We start from the raw sequence: 17,941 nt of genomic DNA, 5'->3' as shown, positions 1-17,941 counted from the left end.
GGAAAAAAAAGATAATTTGGCCACAGAATAAAGAGTTTGGCCATGAAGCGAGGGTCTGGCAACCATTGCTGCGATAATCTAAAATGCTTCTAGTTATCAAGCTTTGAGCCGCGATTTATTTCCTCCTATTCTGAATGAGAAAAACATCATTTTAAGAACAACGTGTCTATATACATTTAGAGCAGTGGCAAATTATTATCATTATCATTATTATTATTATTATCATTATTATCATTATTATTATTATTATTATTATTATTATTATTATTATTATTATACTCACACATATTTTTGGTGGCCCAATCCGTCCACCAAAACATGTCATTTCTTATCAATAGGAAAAAAAAGAAGCGCAAAAAAAAAAGATGTCGTCTGTGCTGTTCAGCTCTATAAGGTGGCAGCATCATGTATAGGACGCTGCGGAAGAAATCGACGTATTGTGTACATTATTTAAAAGTTCTGCGGGTGGAATGAAAATACTTAACTTCATCCCCTCTTTGGTATAATGCATCATTCAATATTTGGATGACGAAGCGGGCACGTGATCTCGGCAAACAAGTAAGGATGGTTTTAGGCGCACCGCACATAATATGACAGGTTTTCAAGGGCAATAATCCGCTCTCCCACAATCATTGCACACGCATATTACTCCACATACAACACAATAATAGACGCTGAAGAATCGATCTCTTCTAGGCAAGCCTCGCGTCAGTTCTGCTTCCAACACATCTACAAGTAAGTGACATCCTGCGTTTACAGGTATGTGTGTGTCAATGTGTATCTATGTATGTTAATTATTTTGTTTTTTGATTGATTCGGTCAATATAATCATATTGTGACGTTGTGCCACGTATTTATGCCGGCAAAGTTGTAATTGTATCGATTTCACAAGATTTGGATCTGACATAGATCTTAGACCTACAGAATATAAAAGTATGTACTTGAACGTGAAAGAGAGCGGAGGACGTCTGATTTTACGACAGATTTGAAATTCGACATCCGTTATTTTGATGATGATGATGATGATGATGAACATAATTATATAGTTCGCATTTCATATAAAGGCCTAACAGTTAATTTTATTTTCCTTCTGGAGATAATACTACACAAAATATTGTAAATACCTGATTAAAATCCCCCTATATATACACGGATATTCAATCAAATATAATTACAGATTTCTCATACCAAGTTACATTGAAAATGATATGCGCACAAATTATTGTACTTTGTAAAGAGTAAAAACAAACAAACAAAAGAATATAGGCCAACTATACATACATTATAATCAGATGATAGCTAGTAATATCACGATGAATTCTGAGAGGGCGACGGCAAGGCCCAGATTGCGCAACCAGAGTGTGAAAAAGGCCTTTGTAATAAAGAACATTCGGAATAATGAACTGTAACCATGTATCGGACAATGATATGCGGCAATATATTGCAGAAGAACTTGCAAATTTACTCGGTGTCTTCTAATTTGATATCAGTTTTAGAGAGCCATTCGGGATAAACCTTTTAATTTCAAGATTAACGAAAGGAATGTAAGAATTAGCAGCTTGTTATTTGAAGGGAGAGATAATTCCAGTATCTGAACCCTATATTTGCATTATCGTTTCTATTTTTGTCTATTTGTTTGTTTGTTTGTTTGTTTGTTTGTTTGTTTGTTTGTTTGTTTGTTTGATTGATTTTCAGGGGGGAGGTGCAAAGATTTCTCGAGCAAGTGGAAGGAGAGGTGCGTTACTTTGGCGCATAGGATAGTAGTAAGGACATCGGGTAGCTCCTTTGCGCAAAATTGGTGCATTTAGTATGCTGACGTGATAGCTAAACAAATTTGTTGTTTTCAGTACAACTGTATTTTATGTTTAAAGTATATATTTTTGGTATTTTATAGACAAATATCTTGCGCGGTTAGTATCTCTTCTGGCGCAGTTTTTTTATTTTTTATTCAAGTTTCTAGTTGCATTTCACAAGACAATAATGTCGTATAAGGTACGGAATTATCAAAGTAGAATAAACATTAAGCAGACTAGCTTTGGCTAGGAGAAACATATATGAGTTTATCGAGGGTACCAGTATTCCTACAAAGAATAATAACGGATAAGTAACGTGGGATTTCAAGCATAAATCACTATCAATGAGAAGTTTTAAAAATGTTGTACAATCAACTTGATTTAATTCGATATCATAAATCTTGACGTGATAAGGCATTATATAGACTGTTACTAAAAGCATATACAGTGGGTCTTATCTATATTGAGTGATTATTAATGTTCAAGACATCAAAAGTTGAAATTCTTTAATGCGTCAATGAGAGCATTAAAGTTATAGGATTACTGTGTGAAGTACAGATTGAAGTCATTTGCAATGCATGTAAAGAAAAAAAAGTCCGCAGAGAGTAAGGAAGGTGATCATTGAAAATACAATAGTAGAGCCCTGTGGGACGCCACATGGAATTAATTTCAATTGAGAATTACGGCGATTTATGGTCACAAATAGTTTTCTGTTTGAATCTCGAAACCACTCTAAAGCTCCCCCCACATATTTCACAGTGTCATAATTTATAGATCAAAATAAATTTGCTCAATCGTGTCGAACGCATTGAAAAGTGAAGAAAATTTCAAAAGTGTGGGAAACATCTGCTTGGTGGATAAAAGGGAGTTATTAAAGCGTTTTATAGAAACACAAAAACTAACATACTAGTAATACTATAGGATACTTTTAAGTCTTCTGAAAGCAAAGTGTTTCGTGTCTGTATTGCTTTTCTTGTATTGGTTATATGACTGAAAAAGCTGCTACCACAAAAATCACCATAGTCAAGCCATAATGCGACAGTGAGTCACTAGAACATGTTATCTTTTGTTATCAAGGAATTCAGAAGTATACACGCAAACACAATGTTATTTCCTCTCTACATGCCCTTATGTCGACAATCATTGTTCTCTGAACTTTATAACATGTCAGGGGAACAGGTCTTTTAATGATATACGGAACGTTCATCAATCAATCTTCAAACAACCTCTCACAATTGCCATAACTTACCCCAATCTAAGGTCGACGTGTTTGCGTTTGTGTAATTGAGTCAATAAACGCCACACTCCTAACTCTGCGTTTTGATTGCTTTCTTCAAATATCATAGTTCACCCATCCAACACTCCTTACAAATCAGCTATACCTTGAATGTGCATTACTCAGTATACAGTACCAAAAAAAAAAAAAATAATAAAATGTCGTGTATTTCTTAAGTCTCTTAAAAGGGGTATTCCGGTCCAAATAAAAGTTAGTTTGAAAAGAAAGAGTAAAATATGACAAGCACAACGGTGAATATTTAGTCAAAATCGGATTAAAAATAAGGAAATTATGACATTTCAAAGGTGGGCTATTTTTTTTTTTGTGCGAAACAGTTCTCGAACGGTTGGTATATGAATATGTAAATGAGTGAGCTGATGATGTAATCATCTCACAATTTTCCATTTAGCGTTTATCCCCCCCCCAAAAAAAAAAGGCCGAAAATTGAATTTTTCTGTTATCAAAGTGTAAAATGTAATGTTTTTTATTATTGAATAAATTTGAAATAATGGTCAATCAGATGTATCAGCATTTGAGACTGGGGCATAATTGCGTTTGAACAAAAACAAAAGGAAATTTCAACATTTCTGTAAACACTGTATACATGGCAAGTTGTGAGGGGCTGACGTCATCAATTCACTGTTTCAATATTCATATCGACTGATCAAGAACCAATTCGTAAAAATTAGCGTAAAAATCACAGATTCATAACTTCTTTTATTTTCATGTAATTTTGATCAATTATTTTTTCTATATTTTTCTTAGAACATTTTCATACTCATTCTTTTCAGACTAACTTTTTACTGGTCCGGATTTTTTTTTTCTTTAAAGTCTCATTGCACTCCATGTCCAAGCCAGCTTTGAAAGAATGGCATCAGACAAGCAGAATGGGTGGAACTAGTGCATCATAATCGGTCATATAGTATCGCACAACATGATGGAAATTTTCCAATTTCACGATGGTGTTTTCTCAAGGCAGTCAAATTACCAACAACAATTCACACAAACACATTACGTAAATACATATATATATATATATATATATATATATATATACACGTTTTGGAGGTAATATTTTCTTACAAAGCAATATGACAGTTGAGAGGTGACGATCTTCATCTTCTTATGATTATTTTGAGTTGCAAATTTCTTCATTACAAACAGATCATTCTTCGATGAAAACGTGGAATAATGTCATTATTGTATATAAAATGAATTTGGTAAATGTATGAATATTTTGTAGAAACACATCAGTGAAGTTTGAGGCCAATCGGACAATCAGTTTAAAAGATATGATTTTTTTTCTTTCAAGTTTCGGTGCCGCCATCACTGGATGAGAAGACAACAATTCACGAATGGACAACTCCATGGCTGTATAGTACGACTAAATATAAAGATAATTTTTTTAAAAATGTGAAAAGTACACATATTCTTTCCTCTTGACACTTGCAAAGGTTGACGGAGATATGATTCCCCCTGTTTTCTGAAAGAGATAAGACAAGTGCCCTTCCATTCTGCTAGAAAAATGAAAATATGTTGATGTAATAACAAAGGAGGGCAAGGCGTTTTTTTTCTGAGTAAGTATTCGACATTGATGCCTTTCTTCAGATTTGATAGCATATATATATATATATATATATACATATAAATTTGATATACAAAATAATATCTTTTCATCATATCATAATATTTCATGAGCTTTATACTTATTAATCAGGATTGACTATTATGTTTTGTCTTTCCCTTGTCCAACTCTTATAAACTTAGGCAACACAAAACGTTGTGCACATGATGTTGATTATGATTTGAGCGACTTTATACGGAACGTGTGAGAGGGGACGTGCGGTGTGAAGATGAATAGCCACGGGGAGCGGCTGGCCAAGTGCCTCTTTCTGCTTATGACCGTCACCATGTGTTCCATGTTCTTTGCAGCCAGATCCATATTGCGTGAGTTTCCTATGAATTTTTCTATTGATGAATTATACGTCTCTTCATCTTTTTCTACTACACATACCAGCAGCCTACACAGTTTTCTTTCTTACAGAGACCAGAAACTTAAAGCAGGAAAGACAAGCGATGTCCTCTATTCTGTACATCAATTAATAAGTGTTTTGATTAATAAGTGTTTTGATGTACACAAGCTGGCATAAGCATCGGAGAAAACTCAGTTTTTGTTTGTTTGTTGTTTGCTTGTTTATTTGTGTGTGTGTGTGTGTCGTGGAGCTGTTTAATATTGAGACATGTAAACTACCTCTGTATTGATACAGGCTGCAATGAAATTCATAATTTCCGTTTTGAAAAGACTGTAAACCGTTTATGTTGGAAGAAACGACGAACTCGACGAAAATCATACTAAAACTAGAATTCTTACTTTTTTATGGTAATGATATACTTCGTTATCATTTTCGACTGTTTTAAAGTTATAATGACAGAAGAAGTTGTAAAGACGTTCGTAGTAGTAGTGTAATTGCTTAACCAGTACGAATTTGCCCATAACGTTATCTCTCTTGTGTAACAAAATGAGCAGTGTAGCACAAGCTCAACGTTTTAATGTATAATATATGAATGTGTTTTATCTACAGATAAAACACAATCCTAGCCTATACATCCAAACGTTGTGTTTGTGTGCTCAGATACATTGGGGCTGTTCGTTATTCCAAAGGTCCGTTGATCCAGAAAATGAAATATGGTTCAAACGAAACCCCACTCGTCACCATCCTGAAGGATGAATTGACAACAAAAATCCTACGAAGTTATTAGATGTTCTTTTATAGTTGGTAATCGCGGCAATTTCCGTATGTAAAACGCATTAATTTGTGTCATATTGAAAGCGCGCTATTCAAAAGACTGTCCATCGTATACCATTCACTCTTCTCCTTTACTTCCTGTTTAATCTAGCAGGCAACCATGAACTCATCAAGAGTTATGTAGTGTCCTCTCATCAAATGGGAATGGCCAGATCTGTCATTGTCACTGTTCCAGCAATCCCACAATCCGACGAGCCCATCTGGTCGAACATTCCGAATAATGCATCCATTACAAACGAGCAGCTTTCCCCAACAACAGAACAACCGAAAAATCGTCATGCATTGCATTTTGAAGGTAAACCCGACAACCCCGGGGATGTTACTCAACGTGACGAAAGCGACATGATACGAGATAACGAAAGAGACCTTGCCGCCAATGTTCCAGTGACAAAGAAACAGCACCCCTTGAAGAAAGTGGATGATGACCGCAATATGCCTTTCCAACGACTTCAGATTGTCATAGTAACAACAAAGAGATCGGGGTCCTCTTTCGTTGGGGAGTTGTTCAATTCAAATCCAAATATTTTTTATATGTTTGAGCCCTTGCATCGTATAACATTTGACGCTCTCGCCCATCGCCTGCCGAAATCAATACCAATCACAGAGCTCTCATTCAGCATCTGGAATCACACGCTGAGATGCAACTACTCCACCACATACCCAGCCCCCGGCGAATGGTTGTCCATCTTGAATAAACATAAAATAGACCCCTGCAAATATGTTAACGGCACGAGTGTTCCGAGCGCACACTGTCAGTTCTTAGGTAAGCCTCTTGGAGAGAGAGCGGGGCGAGCTCTTTCCCTGTTTTGTGCTGATCATCCCGTCACTGTCCTGAAGACCATCAGAGTCATGGATATCGAGGAGCTGCGACCCTTCTTGGAAGATCCAGGCCTAAATGTGAAGATCCTTCATCTCTTACGCGATCCCCGTGCCGTCATGGACTCGCGACGGAGGCTCGCCGAAGTCAACTCCGATCTCATCCGGCGCAGAGGGAGAGGCGCGGACGAGATTCTGGATCTGTGTCAACACATGGAGCGAAATATCAGGTACAACGACAGCCCGCCCTCATGGTTGCGTGGCAAATACGTCATGGTTCGCTTTGAGGATGTCGCCAGTAACCCAGTAGACGAAGCTAGACGCATCTACCGGAAGCTCGGACTGCCTCTGCATGCGGACGTTGTCATGTGGATCGACAGGAACACACGCACTGCTGAAAGGGAAAACGATCCGTTCTCACGAACGAGAAATTCTACAGAGGTTTTAAGTGCCTGGCAGAGGACACTACCCGCTCAGACAAGGAAGAATATAGAATCAAGGTGCCAGCATTTACTCGAGAAACTGTCATACGATATAATGCAATGATATTTTTCGAAAGATTGTATCTATATCCAAGATTGTATCTATACCCACGTTCCTTGTAACAAATAAACAGAAAAACTTGGACTATGACAACAACATAATAATCTAAATATGTATAATAACAGATAACATTATGGCAGACGGGCTATGCTGTATGTCTATAGCACTTGCACCAGTATAGGGTGGTGATACTTAGCGTAGTTGAACTACCAGAAAAAGACAACAGAGAGCAATCTAAGCTTATGCAGGTCTTTCTGTCTTATGTATTCAGTCACATCTCCGATTCAAAATGAATTCATAGTGCCGTGCCATACACTGAACTTAGGTGCAAACATTGCCATGTAAATAACGAATATAATATTGGAGTAATACGTATACACATACGCATTTCGTAATACATAATCATAATTTGTATTAATAGCATTATTATGATTATATCAGGGAATTATCGATTAGGTTTTTCTCTGAGTTCCTTTATAGTGCAAGGGTTAGCTTTTTAGTGACTTCCGAGGATATTATGTTAATTAAAGCTTTGGAGAGAAATCTTCATCGCTTTTTAACCTTGTGTGAAGTAACATAATTTGAGGACTTTTGCCAAAAAAAAATCACAATATTCCTATACACGCAAATTTTCAAGTCAGACACTTTGAAGTGGTCTGATATTTAACCATTACCATAATCAATAGCACGAAACTAAATAATTATTGTCATTTCATTTCAACTCATGGATGTGCATTTGTTGTTTGCTGTTTTTAAGCAAAAATATCACGTATGAGGATAGTGATTAAAAAAACTTTACTTTTCTTGATAATTCTTTGAAAAGTCGCCAAGGAGATAAAAACACAACAATGAGTTTCTTTTTTTCCAGTCCACTCCCTCTCTTATGTATGTATATGATATATATACATATTTAAATATATAAAAATATATATATATATATATATATATGTGTGTGTGTGTGTGTGTGTGTGTTAATATACATGTAATATAATATAATATAATATAATATAATATAATATAATATCATATGATATGATATGATATAGCATTATTTACTTCGGAATATATCGTAGTATGTATGATTTATCCAATTTTGAACAATTTTGTTTCTATTTCTCGTCTCGTTTTATCATGACATTCAGCAATAAGGGCTTTACCTTGCAGTCATAATTATCAGTAATTGAAATTCATTTTCTAAATGAAACTAATACAGGTTTATTAAAAATGATTGGAACGATTTTTCATTGTCGACTTCATTGTTTTGCATTAAAAACAAAGTGCAATTGAATTTTGATACACCTTAATTATTTGGTTGTAACCATTTACTTAAATGTTGTTTTCAAAGCATATTATGTATCAGACTGGCCAACTTCTCCCATTGTCTTCTGTGTGAACATAAAACTTATACATGTATAAGGAATTAATATTAGCCGACTAAAAATTATTGATTAATTTATTATTAGTTAATCACCTCTCACATTACAATGTATCTTCGTTGTTCATAACCTTGTGGCTTTTGACAAAATTAATCAATACATAATGCTGATGCCATACAAATGAATAGATAAATATAGTACTTTTTTTACCAGCATGTACACTAACATGCATACATGTATACATACATAAATATACCAACATGAAGATACTGCTATGTAGGCCTACGCATACAAAGACTATTCGTAGATCACACTAAGATATAATACTAAATACAACAAAAAATGCGGGATTTTTTATTCTCACCAAGAGTATTATCTATTTATTTATTTGCTTATTCATTCATTCATTTATTAATTGTTATCTCCTTGTTTGTGTTCATTCAGTAGCATGTATATAAAGGAAGGAGACTATCAAAGGGAAATCCCCGTGCAGTTACTGCAATGACGCACCACTGTCTCGTAATTTGCATACGATGGTCGTCATCATATCTGGTGGCCAGCATAACGTTCTTGAGCGGGGATTAAAGACAATTTTGCAAACATTCCATTCAGCTGTATGGCTATGTGGCAGGTTTTTACTGAAAACAAAAAAACAAAAACACTGACCCCTCATTTTTTTGACACATAACAACATATACTTCAATATATATTTTTGACATTTGAGAATAACGAGGTGCCGAAGGGCGAGTATGTTATTATGATAATGAGTCATTCCTAAGTAGGGAATACAGCTTCAAGAGCGACCGGAATCGGACATTCCGCCTGCTACGTGTTATTGCTGTGAAGCGCCACTCGCCATGATTGCGGTGTGTCCTATACACACTCTGTATAATTTCATAAACACGGAGGAATGCAGTGCAGCTTTACATGCGTGTTAAACCCTTCACTGAAAGAGAATTTCATTTCGGAAGCACTGTCTCCGGAATATCATATTGCACGCTTCGCTTTGCTTCGCTTCACTGACGTCCAGCCGCCTATGATTATGAGCACATTGATGGAAGGCGGAGGAAGAAGGCATGTCAAATATCTCCTTCCGCATAGTTCATAATCTTCTAGCGAATACGATTTTTGCGTGCATACTGTGTGCGGTGGTTACCTTGCGCCCGCTGCGCCTGTGTTCCGGCATGAAAGCAGAACCTTTCCATAACTGGAGCATGGCTACCTGCTTGCCGTCCGGCCATTTCCTGAGGATATCTGTAAGCTCTTTCCTTCCCATTATTATTTACCTACACTGCAGTACACTATAAGAGAAGGCAGTACCACTGTACCATAGTGTGGCGTTCTATAGTTTTTGTACATAGGGCCTACTTACGCAAAAATATGCTCACTTACAAAAACACAAAGAGAAGGGGAAAGAGAGATCGAAGAAATGTTCAGCAGTTTTAGCACAGCGAACACGTTGAAGATTAAGGCATAAATTAATTAAATAGATATTGCTTGTTTGCCAAAGTAGAAGAAATGATAAACCACATGCACTCTATCTAAGTTTGGTAATATCTACCTCCTCGTGATTCACCTATGTAGGTAGATGGAGAAAGTGACGAGCGGGGGAAACATGTATAATATTGCACGATCAAATTTCATGTAAATGCACTGGTTATGGAGAAGGCCTATTTATTAGAATAAGAGGAAAACACGTGAATGGCACAGAATGGAAACACTTGATTAGTCCCAATGATGATTGATCTCCTATTGACATTTTTTAAGTGACCGTAGCTCCTAGCAGGATTAGGGATGAGGGATAAGAATGTTTTCAAAATTCATAACAAATCACAATGAACGAGGATGATAACACTATAAGCTTCACATAAGAATGCTTGTTTTGGTGCTCACGGAAGCAGCACAAAAGAATAAAGCATGCATAGATTATACACTGATGGCCTTAATGGTGATAGTGCACAGCTATGCTCGTAAAGTGCAGAGTTTTGCAAAACCCTCCTGCATCTTGTTTATGCGTATATAGCTAAGGAAAGTTTGTATATTGAAGCAAGACAGTTGCAGGGTGCCTGATATTGAGTTTGTACAGTTGAAAAATTTTATCGCAAAACGAGCTAAGTCCATTCTTGTTAAGTTGAGATATTTGTGACTGAAGCTGCTGAAAAACAAAGAGAATATTAATAAGAAAATACAGGATATTTTTAATCATAACTTCTATAATATTCCTTGCTATGTCACAAGTGAGGTATGACTGGAAACGTTTAATTTTGCTCTATCTGATAATGGACTTATTTTGAAATGTTAAAAAATGGCGCTTAGCTCATTTCGCAATAAAACTCAGTTTGTTATGCTGTAGCCTGTAGAAGTGTGCACGGGAAGATGTCGCTCTAGCACATCACCACAGCTAATAGTTGACTACTCTGTCGGTCCTTCTGATGAAACATCACATTTGTCATTACTTTTCCTAAAGTAAGATTATATAGGATCGTCGTCAATTGATAGCAATATTAGTACTGCTACTTCAAATGTTACACTCACTTCATAGCATACGACTACAAGTATATAGGCCTACTATACCGCTAACACTAATGTTGTCAAAAGGCACCTTACTGTCGTATCCATCTTTTGGTTCTACCGTACAAGGGTACGATAGTGACTGTCTCAGAAAGAAACAGAAATGATAAAGAAAGGAAAAGGGAGGGAATGAGATATACAGCAGAAAAGAAAACAGTAACTAATCCCTAATACACTCTGATCGCTTTGTATGACATCTTATATTTTACAATCTATTCTGGCAGAAATAGGTTCCATGGCTAAACATGCTACCCTATATGAGACAATGTGCATAAGACATTCACGTAATGCAAATACAAATCATGCGCACTAATTACTAGTAGAGTTATAGTAAAATCAGCAATATTAGTAATCTTGAAATGCAAGTCGAGGAGGGTCCTTCCCTGGAAAAATTTTCGACGTCATCTCAAGATAGATTAACTTCTTTCTTCCACAGAAGCGATCTATCTTTCCTTTCAATTAAATCTGAAATTTTACCGCTGATATGAATATTATTATGAACCAAAATAAGTGTAGTTTGCATGTATTGTATTTTTAGTCCATTAGGTGTCGTCGGGAGAATATGTCGCTGAGTTTTAGCTTTACTTTGGTGATAGAGTGATTCTTAGTTCTCTGTTACATTGAGATATTTGATGTTAGCAGATAATTTTCGAATTTTTGTCACTTTAAATGGATGGTTTATCGCCTTGACCTGACACTATCTCTTTTACAAGCCCCTACATTCCATACAATGAAAGGAATCTTTATTTTAGACTTCCTTTGTCTGAAATGCTGCTTATTCAAGCGAAATATGTAATATGGTACCTTCTTCGACTTGCATTTCAACATTATTCATTCAATTCTAGTCTATTTGGCACAATATCATGAAATTGTACTATCACCTCATTTCTTTCTGGCTATCTCTGTCTTGGTTATTTTTTCTCCCCTCTCTTTGTCTGTCTCTTCATCCATCCATCTCTCCATCCATCAATCAATCCATATATCTATTTACCTATCTATTTTTTATCTATCTCAGTCTATCTATCTATCTATCTATCCATCTATTTATAAATTAATGTATACTATATTTCTAGTTCTGTAGCCAGATGAAGATATAGTAAATGCTGCCAATTTTTGTACTCTGTCATTAACATTATTTCCTTCGCGCAGGCTGCGCTGACTTGAATTCGTTGCTGACTGCGGTCTGTGACATCTGAGCGATCGTTCTGTGTGGTGCTTTTCTTTTTCATCGATGATGTCAACCGCGACCGGTAACCATGGCAACCATCTGTCGCACCTTCTGCTGCACAATCTCACCGAGTATCTTTATCCCGCGGACTACCATCCCCTTGGTTTGAGACTGGGCATAGAAGAGGTCCGACTACAAAACATTGAACGCGCTCGCGATGGCGTTTTCCCAGAATGCCATTATCACATGCTTGTTGATTGGATGAAAGAGGGGGGCTGCAGCGTGACGTCACAGCATCTCGTCCAATCGTTGCTGAAGATCGGCAACAAGGCAGCGGCTGATTGGTTACGGACAGGTAAGTTTCGAGTCTGTGTCAAATTCGATATGACAGTGTAAAACACCTGCCTATCAGATGCACCTTTCAGAGGCAACTTTCATAGGCACTTCATATTTCTAAATAAACCCTGTGACTATTTCTCCTTTCAAATTTTGATATAGCCGAGGTGATTTTGTTACCAATATCAATCGCAATTAGATAGAATATCTGCAACATGTTGTACACCAGGGCCCTGTTTTATGAAAAGTTCAAATTGATAAGTCCTATGTAGCTGATTTCAACTGTAAGTCTATGAAAGCCTGTGTGGTAAGGAAATTTAAAATCGATTTTATCTTTTGATAAAACGGGGCCCAGGTACTACTTAACATCCCATTTTATCATCTCTTTTACTCCTCAGAAACGGGTGCTAGAGTATCAACATCGGGCGAGCTTAATCGTGAGTACACGTAGCCAGTGATTCTTGAAAATACGTGAAAGTTTCATGTTACACATGAAGCTTATTCCTATTACACTACCTGTTGAGGTATATCATGTAAACATTCGTTATTTATGTTTATTTTTCGCTATACTCTTGATACGTCAACAGGTATATCCACTTAACCGCATTTAATAATCATACATATAGGCCCACTAGCAGGAGTTTCCAGCTCGTGTCCAAGTCGGTTACCTTTAACAGAAAGTGTTGAAAATGGATAAAGTTCAATTCAGCTCATACACAGAGTACACTGTATTGCTATAGAGTAGTAGCAAAGAGCAAGCAAGTCTTAAGTGTCTGCCGTTGTAATGCTTGTGTCTACTTTTATATATGGGTTCGGCGAAGAAAGATAAAGTGAAAATGTGGCTTGTTCTAAAGGCACTTCTTTGAAAGCGGGATAAGTCGTTCATATGTCTGTCATACGATATTTTGGGCAACATTATTCTACAAATCAAGGATAGTTATTGGTCGTGGAACCTTGAGCTAGCTGTTAATACAACGTACCTATTTCACGGAGTTGAACACTGTCATCGCCATACTGATCATACAGCGATTCGGATCTCCATGATGACAGAACCTGCCAGGTTTTACTGTTAGGTGCTCGTGTTTTAAACATTATTATTACGATTAAACTGAATTGTCGCTTACTATAAACGCTTTATCGTTTCGGTTGTAACACTTATCGTAGATGTAAGCTTTAGAATGGAAATGGTTACGCTGATTCTGCAGTTAGAAAGGTACAAATCTCTTAATTTACAAAATATACCGGTCAGTTTAACGGCGCCAGAGGAAACCAGCGTGTGGTGCTGCACTCAATGATAGTGATACCATTGATGGAAGACAGCTATGTGTATGGATTTAATAATATCTTACTAATCTCTTTTACATTTTACAGTCACAGGAAAATCGAAGTTTTCTCTTTCCAAGCGATATCGGCCTCATAAACGGGCCGTTATTCTATATTTCTACATGCTGTGTTTTGACGACTCTGTCGGTTGTTCTTGCTATTGTCGCAGTATTTGACGTTGACCTCCCCATTATTTTTGAAAGTGCAATAACCTGTTTCATTCACCCCTCTTTTTCTGTCTGTACACACACCAACAATCTACTGCCAATCCATCTCAACCCCGATGGTCAGTGGACTTCGTTCTCACCCAGGGCAATGTCCCGTCCCTCCCTGGCTGCCTCACGGAGCGACCCACTGAGCTCACCGAGCTCCGGAAGAAGCTTCGATCACTCTCCTCCTCCTCCTCCTCTTCCTCCTCCTCCTCCTCATCATCATCCAGGGTCTCGTCGGCGTTATCACCCTCTTCCTCCAATACCAAAGAGACTCGATGGCTTGTGGTCCGAGGTATGAGTGGCATGGGCAAGTCTGTACTCGTCAACCAGGCCGTGAGAGACGAGGAGTTGATGCAAGGCAGGTGACTTTTCTCATCCTCTGTCTTCGCTACCGTCCGCGACGACGGAAGAGTGCGTTAACGAATATCGTCTGCGAATACCTGTATATCTCGGATAGACAACGAACATATCATTTGATGTGGATAAAGGATAAACGTCATAATATTGATACTCAATTCCTTCTTTATTGTTGCATTCTAGGTTTTTTTCGATGATCGAATTGTATAATAAAAAGAACAACTTGTCTCTAGCTCAGGCATGCCCATGAACGCAAAAAGAAGCAAAATGGCAGCATTTTTCTTATCTTGTTATCTCCGTTTTGGTGAAAGTGTTACAAATTATTAGCTGACTTGGCTGACTCCCTCAATTTTTTGAGCAGTGGATTCGAAGCTTTGCGTGTGCGATTGGTATAGTTTATTGTTTTCTCTCTTTTAGTGGAAATGTTACAAGCTACTATCTGATCTGGCTGTCTCCTTCAATTCTTTGAGAGGTGGGATTGGTATAGTTTTTTTTACGTGCAAAACACCTTTTTTTAGTAAAAAGTATATCGAAATATTGTTAATTTCTAGAATAGTTTTTGAATATTTGATTTGAAATTTGGTACATGTTATCATTATAGTTGATTAGTGTACACACAGAGAAATTACGGTTCTAATTTGCACCCTAGAGGGTGCATATCGTTGTAACACCAGCGGCTCCATTTAGGGTTCTATTTTTGGGGGTGCTTATTTAGCACCCTATATTTAACACCATATATGGTGCATATTTGCACCCCTCCATTGGGTTCCCTTTCTGCACCCAATGGGGTTCATATCGTTGTAACACCAGCGGCTCCATTTAGGGTTCTATTTTTGGGGTGCATATTTGCACCCCTCCATTGGGTTTCCTTTCTGCACCCCATAGGGTGAACAAAAATTCAGGTGCAAATTTGCACCCTTTCTGGTTCATATCGTTGTAACACCAGCGGCTCCATTTAGGGTTCTATTTTTGGGGGTTCTTATTTAGCACCCTATATTCAACACCCAAAAAGGTGCAAATATAGACCTCTATACAGGGTTCCTCTTCTGCACCTCATACCTGCACCCATTATGGTTCATATTGTTATTGTTGTAATTTTGCACCCTATGGGGTGATAAAGTCACCGCAATATAGGATGCAATACAATTTGCACACGTCTCTATATAGGGTTACCTTTCTGCACCCCATATGGTGAAAATTATAACCTTTTCGTTAAAACCAAAATAATTATATACTGGATGCCTTCACTAACTTCACAAACAATTACCTAAGGTCTACTGGATGCCTTCACTGACTTCACAAACAATTACCTAAGGTAACACTCCAGACATGACGCAAAATAGCATGCATAGATTTACACACAGTTTCTCAGTCAATTAAATCCACATTCTTTCGAAAACTGAAGTCAGAGACTTCAATTCAACAACAAATAGAGCATAAACATGATGAATACAGTGCATACTTACATATAAATTGTTAACATTTTAATATATGTTTCATGGAAGAGGGACAAGTTAACAGCGATTTTCTTTTTCATGGTTTACTTTAAAGTGAACATCAAATATACATTGTATTTCTACAAATTCTAATACGAGATGCATATTTTGTCATAAAAAGGGCAATGTAAATCAAAAATGTATGAAATTTGGTCAGTACATTGAATAAGAAAAAAAAATATTCGTTCTTTCCATCAAATTATTACTTTTTCTTCTTTTAAAGGAAGTTACCACATTGACAAAAAGCACTAATTCTTTTTATTTAAAAAATCCCTGAAGCTTGTGCAGAGTAATAGTGAACTATGTGACAAACATCTTTCACATTGTCCTTCTACTTCTAGAATGGATCATAGATATGTACCTTGAATTTACCGGTACATCTTAAGGTAATCAAAAGCACCTTTATGACGCTCTTAGACATTAACAGCGATATGTCAACTCTGATTTCTCGTACACAAGTTATTGCCAAAACAATGAAGGGTATGGCAAAGTTCTGTCATATATATTTGAAACTCACTACTTGTACTGACATATTCCATCCAATTCCAAGCTTGAGAGCTTGCGAATGTGCCTCATTATACAATTAGTATACTTCACATTTTGTTTTCCATATACAATTACACCAACGATAAGAAAGGTGAAAAAAAAAAGAATCAAAAATGAAGAATGCACATCTAAATTTGGTTACTTTTTTATGCACACAGCTAAAGATATGTCCCAGTTATAAATCTTGGGCAGAATAGCACATCTGAAAACACTTTTCATTGCATCAAATTAACATTAACAATTCCACAGAAAATGTTACCTCAGAAAGGGAAAATAAGGTTAACCAATCAGTGGTATGACAAACTGGACATAAAGAGGAAGGAATATGTCTTGTGAGACAAGTTTAAAAACATTTTTTTTTTGATATATTGTTTTTTTTTCAAGCGATGGAAACAAGAAGCACATTGTACTCAGTAGACCATAAATATAATTACACAATGTATGCAGTTTAGCCCCAACATTCAAAATATTGTAAAGAGCAGTTGATTTTTCACATTCATAAAGCAGGTATTGGTATTGGCACCATCACAAGCATAATGATCAGAAGCAAAATATATTATTATTACTATTATCATCATTATTATTACTATTACTATTATTATTATCATCATTATTATCATTATTACTATTACCATCAATATTTTACAGAGATTTATGATCATGCATGAGAAATACCTCAAAACTTGATGTTACAGTCTCACAACTCTTCCAATCATTTCAACACTTAATTTTCACCAAACCTTACACAAATATATCAGCACTTTATACAAAGCTTAAAATTATAATCAGAGTTAGAGGGCAAGTCCACCTTCATATAGACCTACATGTGGATTGAGTGAATGCGCAGCAATAAGCCAGTCCGGAGATAGCTCATGTGCACATAGGTACAACTGACCTTTCATTTTTCTCAGTTGGTTAGGCACTTCATTCAATTCAAAGTGACATAATGCAGCAGCTTGCCCACCATAGCCATTTATGGAACTCATATTCAAACAAAGAATGAACCTAACCAGTGTAGATGAAGTGACCAGTATGGTTCGTCAATCAACACTTAGGGAATCATCTATCTTATTAAGTGCTGTTTTGAATATGTTAACAAACTTTTTGTGTGTGTTAACATTGCCAAATACCAGGCTTGCTGTCAAGTGGATGTACTGGCAGGCACCATTTATAAGGATTCATGAATAATCCTAGCATTACAGATGCTTATCTCAGTGAAATTAAAAAAACAACCTGTCTCTCGGTACAAATAACCTTTTTCAGCACATGCTCACACTGGTACCCCGAACTGGCTTATACTATTAGAACACATCAGTAAAAA

The 17,941-nt window shown here is 36.6% G+C and overlaps 2 protein-coding genes across 6 annotated transcripts in view; both read left to right on the top strand.

Annotated features, from left to right (window-relative positions):
- Positions 1–570: 570 nt before the first annotated feature.
- On the top strand, positions 571–8,097 carry LOC139729929 (carbohydrate sulfotransferase 1-like). 5 transcript variants are annotated; one of them, XM_071640849.1, is made up of 4 exons: positions 571–735; positions 1,696–1,735; positions 4,837–5,016; positions 5,968–8,097. In XM_071640849.1, the coding sequence occupies exons 3-4, from the start codon at positions 4,923–4,925 to the stop codon at positions 7,236–7,238; spliced, it is 1,365 nt and encodes a 454-aa protein (XP_071496950.1). In that variant the 5' UTR covers positions 571–735; positions 1,696–1,735; positions 4,837–4,922; the 3' UTR covers positions 7,239–8,097. The 5 variants fall into 5 exon arrangements, with proteins under 5 accessions (XP_071496950.1, XP_071496948.1, XP_071496949.1 ...); XM_071640847.1 differs by having other exon boundaries at positions 571–759; XM_071640848.1 differs by lacking the exon at positions 1,696–1,735.
- A 1,271-nt stretch (positions 8,098–9,368) lies between these two features.
- The window catches only part of LOC139729940 (uncharacterized), a 28,632-nt gene continuing 20,059 nt past the window's right edge, over positions 9,369–17,941 (top strand). The window contains exons 1-5 of the mRNA XM_071640860.1: positions 9,369–9,867; positions 12,332–12,705; positions 13,085–13,123; positions 13,892–13,899; positions 14,213–14,579. Coding sequence (XP_071496961.1) covers positions 12,414–12,705; positions 13,085–13,123; positions 13,892–13,899; positions 14,213–14,579 — 706 coding nt within the window. The 5' untranslated portion in view covers positions 9,369–9,867; positions 12,332–12,413. The remainder of the gene's footprint in view (positions 9,868–12,331; positions 12,706–13,084; positions 13,124–13,891; positions 13,900–14,212; positions 14,580–17,941) is intronic.

This window comes from Diadema antillarum, unplaced genomic scaffold (genome assembly GCF_040938485.1).
Source record: "Diadema antillarum isolate AM-2024a unplaced genomic scaffold, OU_Dant_1.0 seq00000271_RagTag, whole genome shotgun sequence".
NCBI lineage: Eukaryota > Metazoa > Echinodermata > Echinoidea > Diadematoida > Diadematidae > Diadema > Diadema antillarum.
This window is presented reverse-complemented; position numbering and strand designations above follow the sequence as displayed.

What these genes read in the sequence shown, in the direction of transcription:
- LOC139729929 (XM_071640848.1), top strand. Translation starts at nt 4,923, where the DNA reads ATGAATAGCCACGGGGAGCGGCTGGCCAAGTGCCTCTTTCTGCTTATG. An exon ending in TGCAGCCAGATCCATATTGC is followed by an intron (nt 5,017 to 5,967) that starts GTGAGTTTCCTA and finishes TGTTTAATCTAG; the next exon opens with CAGGCAACCATGAACTCATC.